Source organism: Leptosomus discolor, chromosome 2 (assembly GCF_034619465.1).
Source record: "Leptosomus discolor isolate bLepDis1 chromosome 2, bLepDis1.hap2, whole genome shotgun sequence".
In the NCBI taxonomy this organism is placed as follows: domain Eukaryota; kingdom Metazoa; phylum Chordata; class Aves; order Leptosomiformes; family Leptosomidae; genus Leptosomus; species Leptosomus discolor.
The window spans coordinates 76,059,902-76,079,188 of record NC_141392.1 but is presented as its reverse complement, the minus strand read 5'-3'; the positions used below and the strand labels follow the sequence as shown (position 1 = coordinate 76,079,188).

The 19,287-nt window shown below is 38.0% G+C and overlaps 1 protein-coding gene across 1 annotated transcript in view; it reads right to left on the bottom strand.

Moving 5' to 3' along the window:
* Positions 1-1,079: 1,079 nt before the first annotated feature.
* Positions 1,080-19,287, bottom strand: part of SLC22A16 (solute carrier family 22 member 16) — a 31,886-nt gene continuing 13,678 nt past the window's right edge. The window contains exons 2-8 of the mRNA XM_086461299.1: positions 14,748-15,224; positions 11,844-11,961; positions 9,435-9,984; positions 7,417-7,544; positions 6,915-7,024; positions 6,313-6,412; positions 1,080-1,292 (exon numbers count right to left, since the gene is read on the bottom strand). Of these exons, the coding sequence (XP_086317425.1) occupies positions 1,080-1,292; positions 6,313-6,412; positions 6,915-7,024; positions 7,417-7,544; positions 9,435-9,984; positions 11,844-11,961; positions 14,748-15,224 (1,696 nt within the window). The remainder of the gene's footprint in view (positions 1,293-6,312; positions 6,413-6,914; positions 7,025-7,416; positions 7,545-9,434; positions 9,985-11,843; positions 11,962-14,747; positions 15,225-19,287) is intronic.

The following is a 19,287-nucleotide window of genomic DNA, read 5'->3' as shown; positions in this document are numbered from 1 at the left end:
CTATTGATCCGTATCCTCCAGCTATCAGTTTTTAGACTATATTTTTCTAACTGATTTTGTGTGGTATAAGGAAAAAAATGAGCTACAGACAACTGATCTATAAAAAAATGGAGTGTAGATACTGTGTCTACTAAATGTTCATTAATAACTAAGTCCACCTCTGTGCAGAGAGCCTGAATAAGACCCATATGCCGTTTATTCTTTTCCGTTGAGGACTGAGAAGGCCTTGATGGAGGCATTTGGCAAAGTTGCTGGTGTAGCTCTTAAAAGTTATGAGAAATCAGATGCTAGATCTGAGCTGAAATAAGTGAGAAGGGGAGCACTGAAATAACAGTCTGGAATGAATATGACTTTCAGAGGCATCAGGCATTTTAGTTTTACCTAAACTAAAACGTACTAAGACAGGAGTAGATCCTGTGAGCATTTTTTTTAAACCACTAATAAAAATACATTTGCCATTCAACAGAATGAATATACAAACTATTTGCACATATTGCAAACTTAGTATTATTTTTTCAGTTGTAAGCTGTTCCACAGAATACTTTGGTTAGCAATGGCACCTCTTCTAGTAGAAAACTTGAAAAAAAGGAATAAATCAGTTTAACTTTAAAATTATTGATATGACTTGATGCAATGTTAAGGCTTTTCTCTTAAATTATAACTGTCTGAGTTCACCATGGTTTGAAGTCTCAAGCCTGTAACTGTCAGCTGCAACAGGATGACAGCATACAGAGCACGTTGTAGTGGGTTTACCAATATAACTACAGAAAATGTGAAGCAAAGAATTGCCATATTTTTTATATATGTGTAATCTGGTAGGTTCCAACATTCAGAGTAATTATTCCAACCATTCACAGCAAGTCAGACAGGTTTTCTAAAGTCTGGGTAAGTTTGACAAGGGACCTAGAAATCCTATCAAAGTTTCTGCAGTACCTCAGTCATGTGGAAAAGGTTTCATATACTTGCTCTATTGAAAAGGCAAGACTGGATACAAAGTAAAAGGCACAGATATAGAACAGTCACACTTCTTGAATAAAAAGATAATGAGTAAAATTTGGGGCAGCCATTTTGCTGTTGCTTTATTTCTCAGTGCTGACTGTTTCTTGACCAAACATCTCTATCTTTTCTAATGCTGCACCACTGTGTACTGGAGGAGTCTTTCCTGAACAGCTTTTCTTGTTTCTTCCCATTTCTGTAGCTTCCACCAAAGTATTAGTCAATGGTTTTCCCAGTGTTTCTGGAAGCATTATTGTTAATATTCCACTCAGAAGAGCCATGATTCCAACAAGCAACTAGAAGAAATAAACAGTAGCTGTAAAGGTAGAAATGTCTTTCAAGTTATGCATATCTTTGATCTAGTCTGAGAGTACATTTAAAATAAAGCACAAGGAACTGTAATGTAAAGCAAAGTTTGTAAGTCTTCAATGTTGACTGTATGCAAGATCTGCCTTTTTTTTTGTTGCATAAATGAAAGACTATGCAGTAGAATTAATGAAGAGCAAGTGAAGTGTTTTGTTCACAAGGGATCAATACAGTGCAAGCAGGAGTAATTCTGTTTGAGAAAACAATACGTATATTTCATTTGGTATTCCTACTATCAGGTATGTATTTAAGAACAGATTCTTACATTTATTTTTACATGCATTTTCATAGAGCTACAATCTCCCTGCCACCTGTAATCTCAATTTGCACTCCAGCTCCTGAAACTATTCCCCCTGTACCTGTGTGCCCGTTCCTCCTGCACACAGTCAGATCAGAATTTCTCAGTATAGCTCATTGGCCCGGGGCCACGAAAGTGCACACCCCTGCTCAGGAGAGCTCTTCAGCAGATAATGAGCTAGCTCTCAACAGGAACACTTCGCTAAAATCAGTTTCAGAGAGCTGTAAGTGGTGCAGGTATCTACTGACATTTGCACTGGGATCACGTCTTGGATTTGTCCATGGTGTACACAGTTCTGTAACGACAGCTTACTTCAGCACAAGTGGTGGAAGGATCAGGATCATGTGGGGCAGATAGAGAAGCACGCACATGCTCCAGGAGTATCTCTTCTTTCCCTTCATTTCTGTGCCTTGTTCAATGAGAACAATTCACACTTTCCTCCTTTGAAGTACAGAAAAGCATTAAACCCCTGACATTCGTCCAACAGCAGGTTATAAATGACTCAGATCTTTTTTGATAGAAATGCTTCCACACAGAACATCATGCCTGGCCTCAGTGTTTTTCCATTTTATGACTGTGCACTTTGATACTGTATTATCCTTATCTTACTCTGTGCTGATTCTCAGGTCTGTCCTGTTTGTTTAATACTTTCTTTTCAAGTGTGAGAGAGAACATTTGTAATTACTATGCCCGTGTCTCTCACACAGAGCTTGAGAGAAGAACTGGCCAGCTACCATCTGCAGCTAAGCCAGACTTTCTCTTTTAGGTCAGAAAGGTGCTTTAAAATTGGAATTCTCCACTGTAACCTTCAACAGTGCTATTTCATCCACATGCACCATGCTGCTTTTGCTTCCCCTCCTCTCTAAAAGAAGACAGCTTGTCTCAAGTACTCTTTTGAGAAGCAGGAGTCACACTGTTGCATACACTCCTCTTTTTGCACTTCCATTAAACACACAGGCTGACAAAACAAAAAATTAATCAAAATACTCTTGAATACTACAAACTACAGTGAAAATAAAAGTCATGTTCTTAACATGAAAAAAAAGAATCCTAGCAGTAATAGGACCAGATGAAATGGCACTGAGTGACGAACCAAGGGAAATCCTTGTACACATCTATATGTGGCAGAAGTAATATTTTTAAATATATTCCAAAATATTACAGTCCCACCTCCGGGTGTCAAAACTCTTCTCCACTGTTAAAACATCATTTTCTGCCATGGCAAGACAGCATGAATTGACACATGGCAGCTACTCTACCTCTCTTATGCACATCCTTTAGACTGTCATAAAGTTTGTATTTGAGGATATTGAGGCCTGTAAAGGATATTGAAGCTTATGGACACCCATACATTTGGAGTTTATGAGAACAGGGTCACTACTGATGCCCAGCAGAACAAGGTTAAAGCAACACCGTGTGCTTTGAGTATGTGTGTCTTCTCTGTTTCGATTAGTCTTTTAGACACTTTGCATTCTTCTCATGTTTTCCTTCCTCATGAACCTACCTCCTATTCCCCTGCGAGTTCTCACTATTCTGTAAGCGTACACACCGCCATCTTTCCTGCCTTTTCATCTCAGCTCCCTTAAGTCTATTCCATCACGTGTTTGTTTTCGTTTTTTTTTTTTCAATGTGAAAGCTGCTACATGCCAACTAATTCAGTGTTTCTCCCTTCTCCCTCTCCCTACAAAGCATTTTCCAGTATTTCATATGAAAGACAGAATATGAAACAATGAAGTCACAGTATATTAACGAAAGGACTTCTCAAATGTCATCTACCTTTTCAGGGGCAGTAACCACACTTAACAATGAAGTTACTCACATTTAGTCAAAGCAAGCCTTTTGCAGTCCTGGCATACTTCTTCATGAGGCATCTGACATACTTTAGCCCTTTGCTTGCTCATTACAAATGTGTACATTTTGTACTACTTTACATACATAATTCAGCATCAGAAAATGTTCTTCTGATATAGTCAATAAGTTAAATGCTTATGGATTAAAGTGTACTATTGTACAAAGTATTTAAGTATGTTTAAACTCCATTGAAGTTAATTTGACAGCAGTACCTGCTTAAATTCATTGCTTTTTCAGGGTCTTAAATCTGAAGTCTGACTTTCTGCTCTGTATTCCCAACACTTCAGTACAGCCAAGCAGCTTCTAACAGCTACCATAATAAACTTCCAAAAAGATTTTTTTTTTTTTTCTTTTCACCTGTCCTCCACCCTACCTGGAGCAACAGTTTTAATTTCACAGTGATCTAAGTCCAGGATTTAATATATTTAGTCTAGAACAAAAGATAATTTGAATTAAATATCACTTACTTCTGAGATCAAATGATTATTCTAGTCTGCTATTTACATTTATATCCACGTCTGATGGCTCTGAACCAATCTAAAATGTGATCTTATTTACAAAATTTCTACTTCAACAAAAGAAGCTAAATTTTGTCCTGAAAATCCACTGGTATTAGACACAGGATTTGTATTCATTTAACTTTACTGACCTCTGTGGAGTTGGGTTTTTTTAATTTCTAATTTATGGTTTATCTGAGAGAAAAATCAAGTCTGTTAAAGCGCTACTGTAGCATAATTCTTAACAGCTGAGAAACAGGAATAAGTTGTACATGGAGCTGTTGCTTAAAAAAGTAAGTTTTCTAGAAAGTTGTCACATGAAAAACATACTTGCAAGTTATTCAAGATTTACAGGCATTCAGATGAGATGCTTGCATTACTCACAGGTGGCATAACTGTACATGAGGCAGACTGTCAAACAAACAGCAATAGTAACTGCTTGACATCATGTGGTGTATACAACAGATCAGCATGATGTATATCAGTTTACTTACAAATGTAATCCATTCAATTTCATATCCATTCCAAAACACTTACCTGCCCTAAGACTTGGCATGCTATGCTCCAACACAAGACAAGCCTATTTAATAAACTGAGAAACGTTTTATAATAGGAGCCAATAATGAAAACATATTCACTGTAAACAACTACACAACTCTACAAATACTCTGGATACTTTTTTTCCATTGAAGTTGTTCATAGCTGAAATAATTCCTCTGTTTACACTGACATTTGCATTGCTCTCCAGCATGTTTGAGCATCCCCCATCTGCAGTTTAACTGCAGCACTTCTGCACAGATAAAGCTTATCTCAGCCAGGAAAGGCAAAACACTCATAAGAGAAAAAGAATGTTCTCCCATGACCACTCTGTTTCTTTGTCTTTTCTTGGACGATATCTTGGTTTGTATGGGGCCATTATTAAGAGAGAAAATATTTTTAGGAGCCTGAGGGAATAAATTAATTTGTGGTCTCCTCTTAATTTTCATCCAAAACAACTGAAAGTAATTAATATAAACAATGAAATGAGTTCCCAGGAATTCTCTGAAACCAATCTCTAGCATCTATAATTGAAGATTTTATAGGCGCAAAATCAAAAGGACACAACGCCACTTCTTCAGGAAATTCCAATGTGGTAGACAAAATTAGAGTAAGAATCCATGTTAAAGACACATCACATTACATTTTCACCTTCTGACATGTATAATCTACATATAACATTGGTGTGCTAGTCACAGTGAGTTCTAAGGGGTTTTTGAAAGAACTCAAAACTATTTAAAGCTTTAATATAAACTTGGTAATTCCTTCTGTTTTTACATATATGGGCATAAATTATCCTTCAGGAGAAAAAAGGGATTTAATAGCTGCAGGACTTCTAGGCAGCAAATGCCTCACAACAGAAATGTAACGAAGGACTGTGATTCATCTGTGAGAGGGAAATACACAAAATATTTTGTCCAAAATGGAACTGAAACTACGTAATGCAGACAAAATGCCCAAAGTCCATGAAGGATTGGTTCCACCTCTGTTTTCCTGGGGCAACTGGTGGCAGAAGACAAAACCTAATGGTAGTATGACATGTTACCTACAAGGAGGATGAGCTTAATGAATCCAAGCTTCTTTTGCTTGTCAAAGTCACTGTGAACCTCCTCAATATACTATTTGCTTCTCTTTTTCTATCTCTTGAATTGTTTTGTTCCGTTTGTAAATGAAAAACACAAAAAGGGAGCTTTGGGACAGCTGTGAAGACCAAGTACAGTAAGCATAAGATATTGTTGATCTTTTGCCAGGCTGTTCCAAAGATGCAATGTCCAAGGGAAGCCATGGAAAAGATTAAGGAATTGTATAAGAAAAACCAATCACCAATGGTGAATTCCAAGAATGGAAGAACTATGCCTTTGAAAAAGAGGTAAGAATAAATCAGGAGCGTGGTCAAGAACTGCTAGGCCTGCAGAGTAAAAAAGTATGGACTAAGACACTTCCTAAATGTTACATGGTAGATGAAGTATATATTTATGGAAAATGTTTTTATCAATTTTATACTAGGATTCAGTGCATAAGTATTTTTATGTCTTCCATCATAAAAACATTTCAGAAGATTTCAATGACTCAAAGTCTCCCTTTTGCTTTAGCTGTGTATTTTTAACAATATGAAGTTACTAATCTTTGAGTCTTAAAATTTAGAACAAGAATGGGTCACTCAATTTCCTTTTCAAAATAGAAGTTCAGCTTTTGGTTCCCAAGAAAGCAAGGGACACATACGCTTTTTCAAAACCAGAATCATTCACCATTGAAATAAATACTTACAAGTGGCAGGAAAATCCAAACACTTCTTAGATATACACAGAAAGGAGCAACCACACTTCCTACACGGCACATCATGCTTCCACTTCCAACAGCAAGTGATCTACACATAAAACAAAGACTTTGATAAGAATTCTGGCAGATGAAGGAAACAACTAGAAATACAGACACCTAAAACACCAGTAGAATATGTGTCTTTAAGCAATTATACTAGGAAGCTATTGCTACACCAATGTAAATTTATATTGTGGTGAAATTCAGCTGCTTCTATAATTAAGATTAAAAATACAATCATCATTCAGCATAGACCACAGGATGAACAACCATGACTTTTAAGAAAGGCATAAATAACATTTAAGAAGGTACTGAGTATTCTTCTATTCTCCAATCAAACCAATCAATGTACATGGAATGAAAAAAAAAAAAAATTATGGTACAGCTAAATACTACAGAATTCTGAAGCAGCTGAGGAACTCATCCCATCCCAAGTCTTTCAGACCACTGGCACTGATGCTAAGAGCTTCTGGATCTGGTGCAGGAGCATAGCAAAGGAAAGGAAGTAACAACAAAGTAATGAAAAATACATAACTGGCTAAAGTTCTTACCTTATGATTGTTGGGTACAGTTCTGCTGTGTAGAGATATATGAGCCCAAATGCCACACCTATTGAAAATTTTCCAGCCATATTTGCTAAGATAATTAATATATTGAAATCCTATTGAAAGAGAGCACAAATAAATAAATCACTGGAAAATAACACTATTCCAAACTTAATTGAAATCCTTCAAAGGTTGTGACCCTTCTTTAAACAATATTCAATACTTATTGCTTGCTTTTTTAAAATTGGTCTCAATAACTAATTAGCGTCCATATCACTTTTTATCAGTCCTGACTCACTGAAGCCCTGGGAACATTTTACATGTGACTCCAGCAACAATAGTGAAACCTGTACTGAAAATAAAGAAATCTATCTTAGACTGGAAGCTGCAGTTTAAAAACAGCCTTTAATTAATGATATAATTTAGAAAGACCAGCTGCATCTATAGACTTAAGAGCCTTTAAAATCAATTTCTACTATAGGAACACTTTCAACAATGTGTGACTAACCTGAGGTATGAACATAATTAAAACACAGATCAGTGCACTTAAAATAAGGAACGGAATGAGTGTGTTTCTCCTTCCCAGTTTGTCCATCCCAATGCAAGCAATGATATAGCAAGGCAACTCCACAGCACCTGTCAGTATGAAATTATTTTGTTTTAAGTCATGATTACACATATTCATGTTATAACTTTAACTTCCTCTTTATGAGGATTAATTTAATCTAGGAGTAATAAATAAATGAAATCTAGACACAACCAGTGTGCTGGGCTAGTTCATTTGGTAAGAAAATTTGGCAGAAAACACAGCCTAAAATACGGTAGTGGGTGACAGAGAAGGACAAGGATAACTGATTTCACAGCACAGAGCAGCTCCAGTTCTCTTCGAGGTGGAAAATTACAGAAAACAGTAAGGCCACAGTCCTGCTTTTATGACACTGGCACTTGTAACTGAAAGATTTCCATTTGCTGCTCTTCTGCTTCAGGTATTTTCACATCAACAGCTTAAGCGTGCCCACAAGGAATATTGTGAGTGTCGCACCAACACACCTCTCAGGATTTGCCAGCTTCCACCTGGACACAGAACTGAAGCCACAGGCACCTCCCCCAGCTTCAGCCCAAAATCACCCCAATGTAAAAGGCAAGCAGGGTCTCTCCAGGTCCGGTTTTCTGAGTCAGCCCCACAAATACAGAGAGTGCAGTTCCAGGTTTCTCTCTTCTCCATTAAAAAGAGAGCAGCTGCTTACAATATCCCACTCTTACTCAGATCATCTCTTCCTAATGTCTCTTTATAGAGGAAAACTTCTGCAGCTCTAAAGGAACTGGCATTTGGCTAGGACTGTTCACAAACCCTGTGTAAACACGATTTGCCCCTAGACAAATTATATTGAGACTAAGCCAGTTTGGACATGTTTTAAACCAACTTGCTCATGAAGAATGCTACTATGTCCAATGTAAAATCAAGGAAGAACATGAGATACAGCCCTGAACAAATATGCTGCATTCCTTTACTAAGCATGTATAGTATGTCAATACACCTATAAACATCAGGAAACAATCTTTTGGGCTTGTGTTGGTAAAAGCAGGTTGCAATTATTCAGTGTTTGTTAGTCTGCTAAAATATTTTTGGAAGAGGTGGATATAGTGATTTATGGACTGTACTCCACCATAACAATTTAATTATCTGTGCAATACTAGCATCCACTCTTCAACACGTCAGTCTACCAATACGCTGTGATACGTGACAACACAAACTGAATTAATGAGAGCCCCAGTCCTGTGTGCTTATGTACATGAACAGTCACATTCACTGTACTGAGAGTCCTCAGTTGCACAAAGCAAAGCACATGATTTAATTCTTTGCTGGCTCAGAGCTGCGTGCCTGATCTAGAGTCCTCTGAAGTCAATGGAATATTTCCACTGATCTTAACAAACTTTGGATCAGGCCTTCAATGCACTTTATAAACAACTTACATACCAGAGGAAGATTACAGTCAGACCGACAAAATTAAAAGAATACTACAACTAAATTAAAAATACACTTTTGAGAAAACTAAAATTGCTCTTGCTTCTGAGAATTATGAATCTATTTTCTACACAGATAGACTCAATACATCCTGACTGCAAGTAATTAAAGGAATATTTTTTTTCTCTCCTTTTCCTAATTTGTGCCTGTAACAGAGCTCTGTGATTTCCGTGTTGCTGGTCTGCTTCCCTTGGTGTTTGTGTGGATCTGCTGCTATATGCTTGCAGGGCAAAGAGGAGACATGCAGAATATGGTTTTACAATCACGAAGACAGCCGGAGAAACAACAAATTTTAATTCTTTTTTCAGGAAGAGCGAGATTTAGAGTGAATGATACTCCTCCTGTGTTAGTCAATTTTATGAAGAGTTAGCAAGAAACTTTTTGAACAAGGTTCATAACTAAATGAACAAAGGTAAAAAATTAGCTGACAAATCTAGAGACATTTCCGAATGTTATGTTCTAGTTCTGTCATAAACAGAATAAGGTACAAAAATATTTACCTATGAGAAAGAGATTTAAATATTCATTGCCCCCTAGACTGACAGAACTGAGGGAGAAGACGTAGTACCCCAAGCTCCCAGTGAACCAGATCAGCCAGACTGTGATGGTCCTTCTTGCAATGTGCCAGTTACAAAACAGGTCTAAGATGTTGTGCTTCTTTGTTGAGGATGTGTCATTGTCACCCGTTCTGCCACTGACTAGATCATCTTGTTGGACTGAGCACAGTTCAGAAACTTTGCAGGGAGTGCTTACTTTATTCCATCTTGCCATGATATTAATTACTTTTTGTGCATCTTCGTATCTTTCCTCGGACAGGAGCCAAAAAGGTGTTTCTGGGAACATCCAGCAGCACAAGACAAAGGGAAGAGTTGCTACGGAGAGAAATATCTGATAGACCCACCAGGTCCGAACCAAAAATCCCACGAGTGCCACAACCATAATTCCCATAGCAAAAAAAGCATGGACATGCATAGAAGCCCAGGTTCGTGCTTTAATGCCAACAAATTCAGTCACATAAACAAAAGCCACAACCAGATAGCCACTTGAAACCTGGGGGGTGGGGGGGAGAGAGAGAAAAAAAAAAAAGAGTGAGGTTTGCATCTACTTTCCTCGTGCAACAGCAGTAAAAACAAATGGCTAACAGTGTTCCACATTTGTATACGCTTAATTGCCACTGCACTGGCACGTCCCACACTGACAGAAAAAAAGGCAGCCCTGAAAACAAATCAGCTGGAGAAAAAGTTCACTCAAACCTTCAGACCGCCTGGACACTGAATTTAAAAATGTGAAGTGATTTTGGATGCTTCTCTGTAGGGGGGGAGAGGCAGCAAGAGACACCTGAGAAAAAGCCTAATTTGCTGATGTCACTAAGCCCTTTACCTCCAAAAATCAGATCCCTTAACGACATCGCAAACTTGATGCTCGGGAAAATGAGGTCCACTGAAGTAATTGCCACTTCTGAAAATCTTGACTTTGGATTTAAGTGGACTATTAATAATCTGTATGTCAGGGAACTACAAATTTACTGAGAATTACCTTCCACACCCTTGTAAATTATTTCATTGAATCAAATTTTTATAATGTTGGAAGAGAATCTCACATATACGGTTATAGGTGCTCATACGTTATCTAGCGAATGCAATTACTGGCATGTTCTGCATAGTATTTCTTCATTGAATACATGTATATTACTGAATATATATATATTTCTCTAGCAACAGTCAAACTCTTGGTATCTCAAAACACAGCTAGAAAATCAAGACTAGAAAATATTGCAGTATATAGTTTCGATTAATCCATTTTCTGGTTAAAAATACTCCAGTTAATAATCTCTGATTCTGAACCTACTGAACCTGATAGGAAAGTTGCACTGATCTCAGTGGCACAGAGCTCAAGCTTTAGACTTCCATCTTGCAAATCAGTCCCAGTGGGCAGTTAAAACCTAGAGCCTTGGTCTGGTCAGAGCTTTTCTAAACTACCACAGCCCCCAGCATCAACAGCCAAGGGAGTCAGCAGAGGGACTCCTGTTGAACTCACTGTTCAAGGCTGAAATGCCCATGCAGTCTTTCCTGCTAGGAAATCCTTCTAAGCTCTAATCAGGCAAAGACAGCTCCAGGTGCAAGGTCCTGTCTTGACTAATGCACTGTCAGCAGGAATAAGATAAATTATGTGACTGTTTTCAAATTTCTAACCTACTTTAAATAAATTACATATTTTTTCTTGTGATAACATTCTAATTTCTTTATGCATTATATAGTGAAAGACCACAAGTATTACACTTTTGCATGTAAAGCAGTAATTTAAAATTGGTTACTATGTATAAATATTGAATACATATCATACATATATATAAAAGTATGTTACAGAGATGCATAAACACATGTCCTGGAATATCCGTAAGTACAGTATAAACATCTAAGTGTTAAACACGTCTACCTAGGTATTTAGTATTCCAGATGTAGCTTAAAAGACCAAAGAGATGCATGGAAGAGAAAATGTGCATCTCTCCTCCATCACTCAAAATGGTAGAGATAAAAATCATACTTATTATAATTTGTTATTTTAAGAAAAATATACTCCATTTCTAACAATAAGGAGAAACGCAATGGCAGCTGCAATACAGAATCCAGAGTTTGCTGCTCACACTTGGTATGTAATTACCAGTCCAGCAGAGGTTGGGATGGAGGAAGTACCAAACACTGCTTCATACAGATGCTTTCTATTAATTCAAAGAGGGAAAGTGCTGTGGTCCAAGAACATTCAGACTCTCCCTGCTCTGCTGAAATAAGTGCAACAGAGGGGCTTTAGAATAATGAAGTAGGAGGGGAAATGATAACAAAAGGGAGGTTTTCCTGAGAAGGGGTAGGAAATGACACATAAAAAGAGCCAGGGTGAACATTGTTTCTTACCATAGCAAGAAGAAAGCGCACAATCACGAAACTGTAGTAGTCAAACGTGAAGGCAACTGCGATGCCAAATACAAACTGACCAGCACTTGTGAACCATATAACACGCTGTCTTCCCAGTCTGCAAATCACAGCAGTAACAAAATTATGAATAACCACAAACATTCTGTAAAAACACACCTGCAACTTCAGAGAGCCTATCTGGAAGTGAGTCTGAAAATAGTTTCACTCACCACAGAAACTCTGGTTTAGTTACCTGTACTAATTTTTCAGCGATCCCAGCTTCCAAGAAAAAGGAAGCTCCTATGGATGGAACTTCCAGTCCCCAATTCTTGGCTAGAAGCAATATGCAGAAGTGGGCATTACATATGTTCACCTCCAGTTTCAAGTTTAACTTCTACATAACTAATCTGCAAATTTACTCTGTCTTATTTATGAGGACAGTAGGTAAGACTCGCTTTTTCAGATATTTTATATTAAGTACTGCCCAGTTAATAATTTCTAACAAAAGTTATCTGTGGTAACACAGGCCATCTCTTGCCAAAGTAATAACCAATTTGGATGGTAATGAAAGGCTTCCGTAACATATCTTTGTCCAGTTATTTAAAGCTGAATTCTCTAATAAATGACAACTACATAGTTCCCCTGAATTTTCTGATTGCATCACAGCTCAAATGCATGAATATAAAACCACAGAAAACCAGGAAGCTTGTAGACCAACAGCAAGAAAAATCATGTCAAATACTAGTTTCCCATCAACAAGATAGTAATCTCCAGTGTAAAAGAAGGGCATTTAGTAACAAACAACTTCTATTTGTTTATCTTCTTCCCGTAGCTCAGGGAGCAAATATACCAAGTAGAGCCCATTGTCCCTAAATAAGCGAGCACATGCTATCACTAAGAAGCTCATCTGAGGAGAAAACCTAGAAATCTGCAGTAGATATACAAGACTCTATTGATGATTCATTACATTCTATCTATAAATGTTCTGTAATAAAAAACGCGTGGAATCATTTTTCTTCCCTGATAATATTCTCTTGGACTCTTATTATCTACTTCACGGTGAACAGCTTTTCACAGATGTGGATATCACATTTAGACAGAGAGCTTGAGGACTTTCAGGGGTGTGGGCTCATTTTTCTGTTTTTCTCCATGACTGTCTGGTGCTACCCTAGAACAACTCCTATTTTTCTCAAACCTTGACCTGGAGTCATGCACATTTGGTCTCTGATCCCTGCCAGAAGAGATCCCAGTGAGTCCTAGCTGTCGGCATTCTTCTGTTAATTGGGAATGGGAGGAACCCACAAAATTATTTGCCACCAGCCAGGATGTGTCAGAAAATAATAACTTTCAGCTGTAAAATCTACGTTGTAGTTGTAAATCTGCAATTCAGAATGTGTGCATTATCTTAACTGGCAACCCATGGCTTGAATTAATGGAAATGAGAACAGTATGATCATAACCTTATAAATTTTGTCTGAGTATTAATTAATAAAGCTATGAATAATTTAAAGGGATGCAGAACAAATACTGGCATCATATTCTGGTTTTGTATTAAACATGGTTTTACAAAGCCTTGGATCGGGAGGCAGGATTGATTCCATGTATTCTAAAAGCCAAATTAAAAAAAGATCACCTTTACTTTTGCATTCCCGTGTGGTACCTGCCACACTGTAGCATTGTGCTAATGAGGGAAAATCAGAAAACAATATGCCTGGTCTCCTTTTTCTGCTTATACTGTAGCTGTGGGATAAAACGTCACCCTCCACCTAACAGAGCAGTTAGTCAACAAGCTCCTTTATAGAAAAAGATAAATAACACTAAAACAGCCTTCAAAGCAAAACACAGGTACATAAACTGCCTGAGACAAAACCAAGTACAACATAGCTTAGGTGTTTGACTCTCATATGGACAGAGGGGCATGGCTGAGTGTTCTTCTGAGATAGGAATATGTCTGTTTGTGTTGAGAGAGAAAACCAAGAGAAGCAGCAGGATATAGATGTACATCCTGGATCTCACAATTGCTTCTCACTCCAGCTCTGATGCTGGATCTCAGCGCATGATCTGAGATAACATTCAGGAAGGGAGTGTCAGAGGGGAGCGAACTGAAGGACAGCCTTGACACCGTGCACAATGGGCTGCTCAGGTTGAGCCCCTCCATGGATGGACTCTCCTCCTGCTCAAACAGAACTGTGTACATGCTGGTAAATTAATGAAACTATGGCACAGCTCACTGACAACCATTCTTCCTCCTACCTGGACTAACCTTCAAGACACTGAAGTTTAGGCTAACCATTCATTGAAAAACTACAATTGGACAGCCGGGGAAAATAGTGTATGGGAGTTTATTTTAAGAATGTGGGGCCTGATCAAACCCTCAAAGTCTTTGAATCAGCCCCACAGAGCTGTATTCATGACAGATGTTAGGAAATTTGTTATTTTAAAATGCATGATTTTTAACCTTCTAGTAGCCCTTCAGCTGTTTATCATATCCAGAAATAAAAATCTATGTTTCCATGAGGAATCTCCCTTGTGGAAAATGAGGTGAAAATCTACTCCCAAGTTTTACTGTTACTATTACTTCTAACAATTGCTATTCCTGTTAAAAAAAAAAAAAAAAAAAATCTAAGGGCAAATACTAGCTGCACAGGGCAATTTGAGGGCTCAAGGCCTAGAACAATGGATGTTATAAAGCAGGAAAAAAATTCTAAAAGCAAATTATTTGTGAATACTTTTTATAATTATTACTTGCTATCAGGAAAAGAAATTGAGTTAGACACATCTGTGAATAAAACAATATCCAAACCTCCTGAATTGTGAATATAGATTTACGAATACACAACAAATGAAAACAACAAAACAGTCACTGCAGTCTGAACCTACAATTTTCAGAGGATGGCACTTTACCTGTCAGCAATGTCACCAAAAATCACTGCTCCAACCAAGACTCCAAGCATGAATGTAGGCTGGATTAACTTTGCAAGCCATTCTCGGTCACAGACCAGATCCCATTGCGTAACAACAGTGCTCTTCCACTTTGTATCATCATAGAGAAATCCATCAGAACAAGAAAATACAGACTTGTTGCCTTTGTATTCATATGCCAGATCCAAACTGACTTCCCGTTTGGACCTGCTGCATTGATTAAGTTCCCAAATTTCTCCATTTTCCAGCTGGACTACAATGTAGTTTTCTGTTGACATCCATAGTGTCCATAGGTCGTCTATACTTGATTCAGAGGAGTTGTAGAAAAGAACACTACTCACATTTCCAGGGATCCCACATACAAAGTTAGGAGTAACAGCCATGAACACAGATGCTAAGTAATGGATACCACATGACATAGCTTGAAAGACAGATGCAAAATAAACATATGCTTGAAATCTGTAAAGGGAAAGAAGAAAGTTTACTGAAGAAAAGCCCTCTATACATGAAAAAAAATCAACAATTATTTTGCTAGGATCAGTAAACGGAGACATCATTGAAGTGTCTAGTGTTTTGTTATGTAGTGCTGCTTCAATATTAGCTAAGCCCTGCAAGAGACCAAAGATGAGAAAAGATTCACAGCAGAAGTAATCTATTGTCAGGAAATAAATGCTGCTCTTAGTCATCTCTCAGCCATACAGAGAGAAGATCATTTGAAAAGAAACAATTTTGAACTTCAGCATTTAGTTTGAAGCAACCTTCCACCCTCCAATTCTGTGTAGTACATCCCCTCAAAATAAGGCCTTAGATTACTGGAATGGTTAGAAAAAACCAAAATGTTGCAACCTCAGGTTCTGAGGGATAGAGACGTGTGCATCAAATAAAACAAACCAAACACATTACGCCCTTCATTTCACCTAATTGTATCTATATAACTGTATTACATCTATCTTTCATCTCTCTTTATTGCCTCCAAAAGACAAAGGGAGAAAGCATGTAGACACATGTAGAGGAAGACAGAATCTGAACAGCGTGAAATGTTTTGTACCAAAACATAGCTGTAAACTGGGCTGGGTTTTGGCTTAAACAGTGTGTGCAGTTATCCATTAAAGATCGTATCATAAAGCAAACATGGTAAAAGAATGTTTTATGCACAGACTGAATTTTGGCATTTTAACAGCTTTTAAAACATGTTTAAGATGCAAGTAAGTCTTAGTGTATATATTGCACATGTATTCTGAATTTCAAAAGACTTGCAATAAACTCTAGTATCACCGACTGCAAATTCTAGATAGTTTCTCATCATCTAAGCATAAGGAGTCTTTTCCTCAATGAAATGTTAAAGTTATGCACATAATTAGTACAACATCTGTTCAGAAAACAACATAGCTTTGGTTTCTCCTCCACTTTTTGTTTCCTGAAAGCCAATAAATTGCACTAATTTGAAGAAGCATTCAATGAGTTTCTATATATACATCCTTAGTATGCCTTGATAGTATGAAACAAAAAGTAACTTTTTTTTTCAAATGGTCAGAGGCTATCTCTGCTGAAGTTATAGGAAATGATGCCTAAAAACCAATTGCCTTGAAATGTCTTGTGGGAAAAGTCAGAGCATTTCCAATCCTCGTAGAAAATGCGACCTCTAGATCACTCCTCTCCAAAATCTATCTAATCTAGCCTTGAATGTCCGTAACAAAGATTGCAACAGTACCTAGTCTAGGACTTCTAAATCATCTATCATCACAATTTCTAATGAATTTCTAAACTCTCTATTACCAAAGTATTTAAATAGAATTTGCTGAATACATTATCTTGATGTTCAACTAACCTTTCCAATTAAACAGTTCTCTTGTATAACCTAACTACATTCACCATCCTCATTCTCCTCTGCCTTTTACCTTGTGATTCATATTTCTTTCCTTGGTAGATGTAAACCCAGTTGCCTGTCCTGTCTTTCCAATGGCATTGTTGCTGTTCAGATGCAGTGCTTTTTATCCCCCTTTCTCTTGACAACAGCTCTTTTGACTTTTCCACAGCAGTCTGAGGAGAGGGTTGACTTGCTAAACCCACCGTGGCAGCTCAAAAACTGTCTCCATTTCCCTCTTGAAGATGCCACAAGGCAATCCTCACATAGGTGCTCTGCTGCTCTTTCCCAGAAAACCTTGTGAGAGATATGGTCAAGAGAATCTGAACATAACCACTGCATCCCTTAAGTCTATTAATCCCCTCTCAAGAGAACAGCTTCTTGAGGACTAAGTAGCTAGCCATAAATCAAAGCAAGGCTAAAATGGCCCTGAAAGGCTTTTGGGCTATCTTGGACCACAAAAAAGCAAAGGTTATTCAGAAATGTAACCTTTGTCCCCCTATTAATTCAGACAAATATGGTCGACAACATTTTTAGTTCCTCTTCTCTAGTTTCATTTTAACTGTTCCCATCAAAAGACACCAACTCATTTTAAAAATGGCAGAGGAGGACCAAATTCAACAACTTGGGCTATTGTTGCAGTATGCAGAATGACTTAAATCAGGACTAGACCTCTAGCAAATTAGCAAATTAAATTCCTAGAATCTGTGCAGTTATATCTCCTACTAGCTAATACAAACTGGCATACTTGGAACCAGGATCTCGTGTTTGCAATATCTGTCATTATGCATCAGGAAATGTCAGTGTCAGATAGCCCAGTTGGTACTTCCCAGACAGAGGAAGAATGAAATAATTTCAAACTCCCATACATCCTTCTTGAGTTTCCTAATCACCTCTCCCAGTACAAGAAATATCAGGTTCATAGTTTCTCTTCTACCCAGTAAGAGTGAGCAGGAAAAATATATGCCCTTTCTTGTTGGAGAGGCTTGAAAGATGATAACAACTTGTAAGGATATGGACTGAGAAGACAGCATGAACCAATGCACTACATTATTTTTCACAAACCCAAATCCCAAGAGCATCACCAGAGCTATGATTTGGATCAGGTCTAGGTAATCTCTGCACTAACTGCTCCCTTGAGAGCTGTATCTTATCTCTTCCTGAACACTTCTTGTGATCATACTTCAATAACCTTTTGACAGACTGCTCCACTGTCAAATCTTTCTGTTGGAAAGTTTCGCATTAAATCTAATCTCGATGTCCCTGTTTCTAGTGTAAGACTATTAGCAGCTTATAAAACATCCTTGTACAACCTTGAATAAATCTTCCTTGTCTTTTATCACTTCATTGTACAGAATTACCAGTTATCCCCTTCCAGTTACTTTCTGAAACTATATAAATTACAGTCCCTTACCCTTTCCTCACTTTTCCTTTGTGTCCTATAGAACAGTTTCCACCTCTATAAAAAGCAATAAAGCATTTAAAGAAATATCTGTGTCATGCCATATTTCACTCATCTTTCAAGGGTTTAACTTAGAACTAGATATAACTGATTCTTGTAAAAACATTCTTCCATTTTCAATGTTACGAAAATCTTTTTCAGTTCCAATGAAGAAATCCATTTTGTAGTATCATTATTTTTCTCACCTAATTTGCAGCATCTATGCTGAGCAAACACAAGAAGTCAAACAGAATGCCAGATATACATTAATAGACATAATTTATGCTGTTTAGGACAATTTAAGAACAGGAAAATGTGTTTTTACAGCAAAATGGCCATGTTGTTGCTCTCTCCAGTAAAACTCCACAATGGGCTGGCTAAGCCTCCCTCTGTACATACATGTATATATATAAAACACACAAAAAATATCCTGAAAGCCCTCTTTTGCTGTGAAGGCAAAATTCATTGCTGACTACAGTAGTGTTGTAACAGCATACCTACTGACGCTAGATTGGAAAGCCCAACCTTACGAGCTGCTGAGAATCTCCTGTGGGTAGGAAGAGCCTTTCTTCTAGAAAGACCATTTGCACAGAGGTCAGGAAATTCGTTAACTTACACAGTTACCAAAAAGGAATTAATTAGGCCGTTAGTGACAACATATAGAAAGCATGAAAAGTATGTAGGGAGGATGATACATGGGATGGGAGAATACCATAGATGCATTGAACTTTGCTTTCCAGAACAGCTGAAGATTGAAAAGGGACAGAGAAAGACACATGCCTCATGGTAGAAACAGATTTGCTGGAACAGGGGCTGGGGCAGCAGACAGAGCGAGAAGGAACATAAAGCTGCTGCCTGCTCTATGGCTAGCCTGGGATCCCTCCCTTTGGACCTTTGGGTGCCTAAGTTTTATCTCAGCCCTCTTGCTGAGGCCTTGTCAATGTTCTTCCCCAGTCTTAAAACCCCGGGGCTGCTTCTCAGCCCATGCTCATGCGACGGCTGAGCAGCTTCTCTTTGCGGGAGGACTTGGTGCTGGGGGAGCACAGCCGCTCCCACTCAGGGACCCTGGAGCAGCCCCTGCGGCAGGCTGTGCTGGGGCTGGAGGTCACAGCAGAACGTATGCAGGTCACACACTTCACTGCCCCTGAGGCACAGGTTAAAGTCTATGCTGTCCTTGCTAATTACTGTAAATTATTAACTTTTTTCCCGAATTCTTA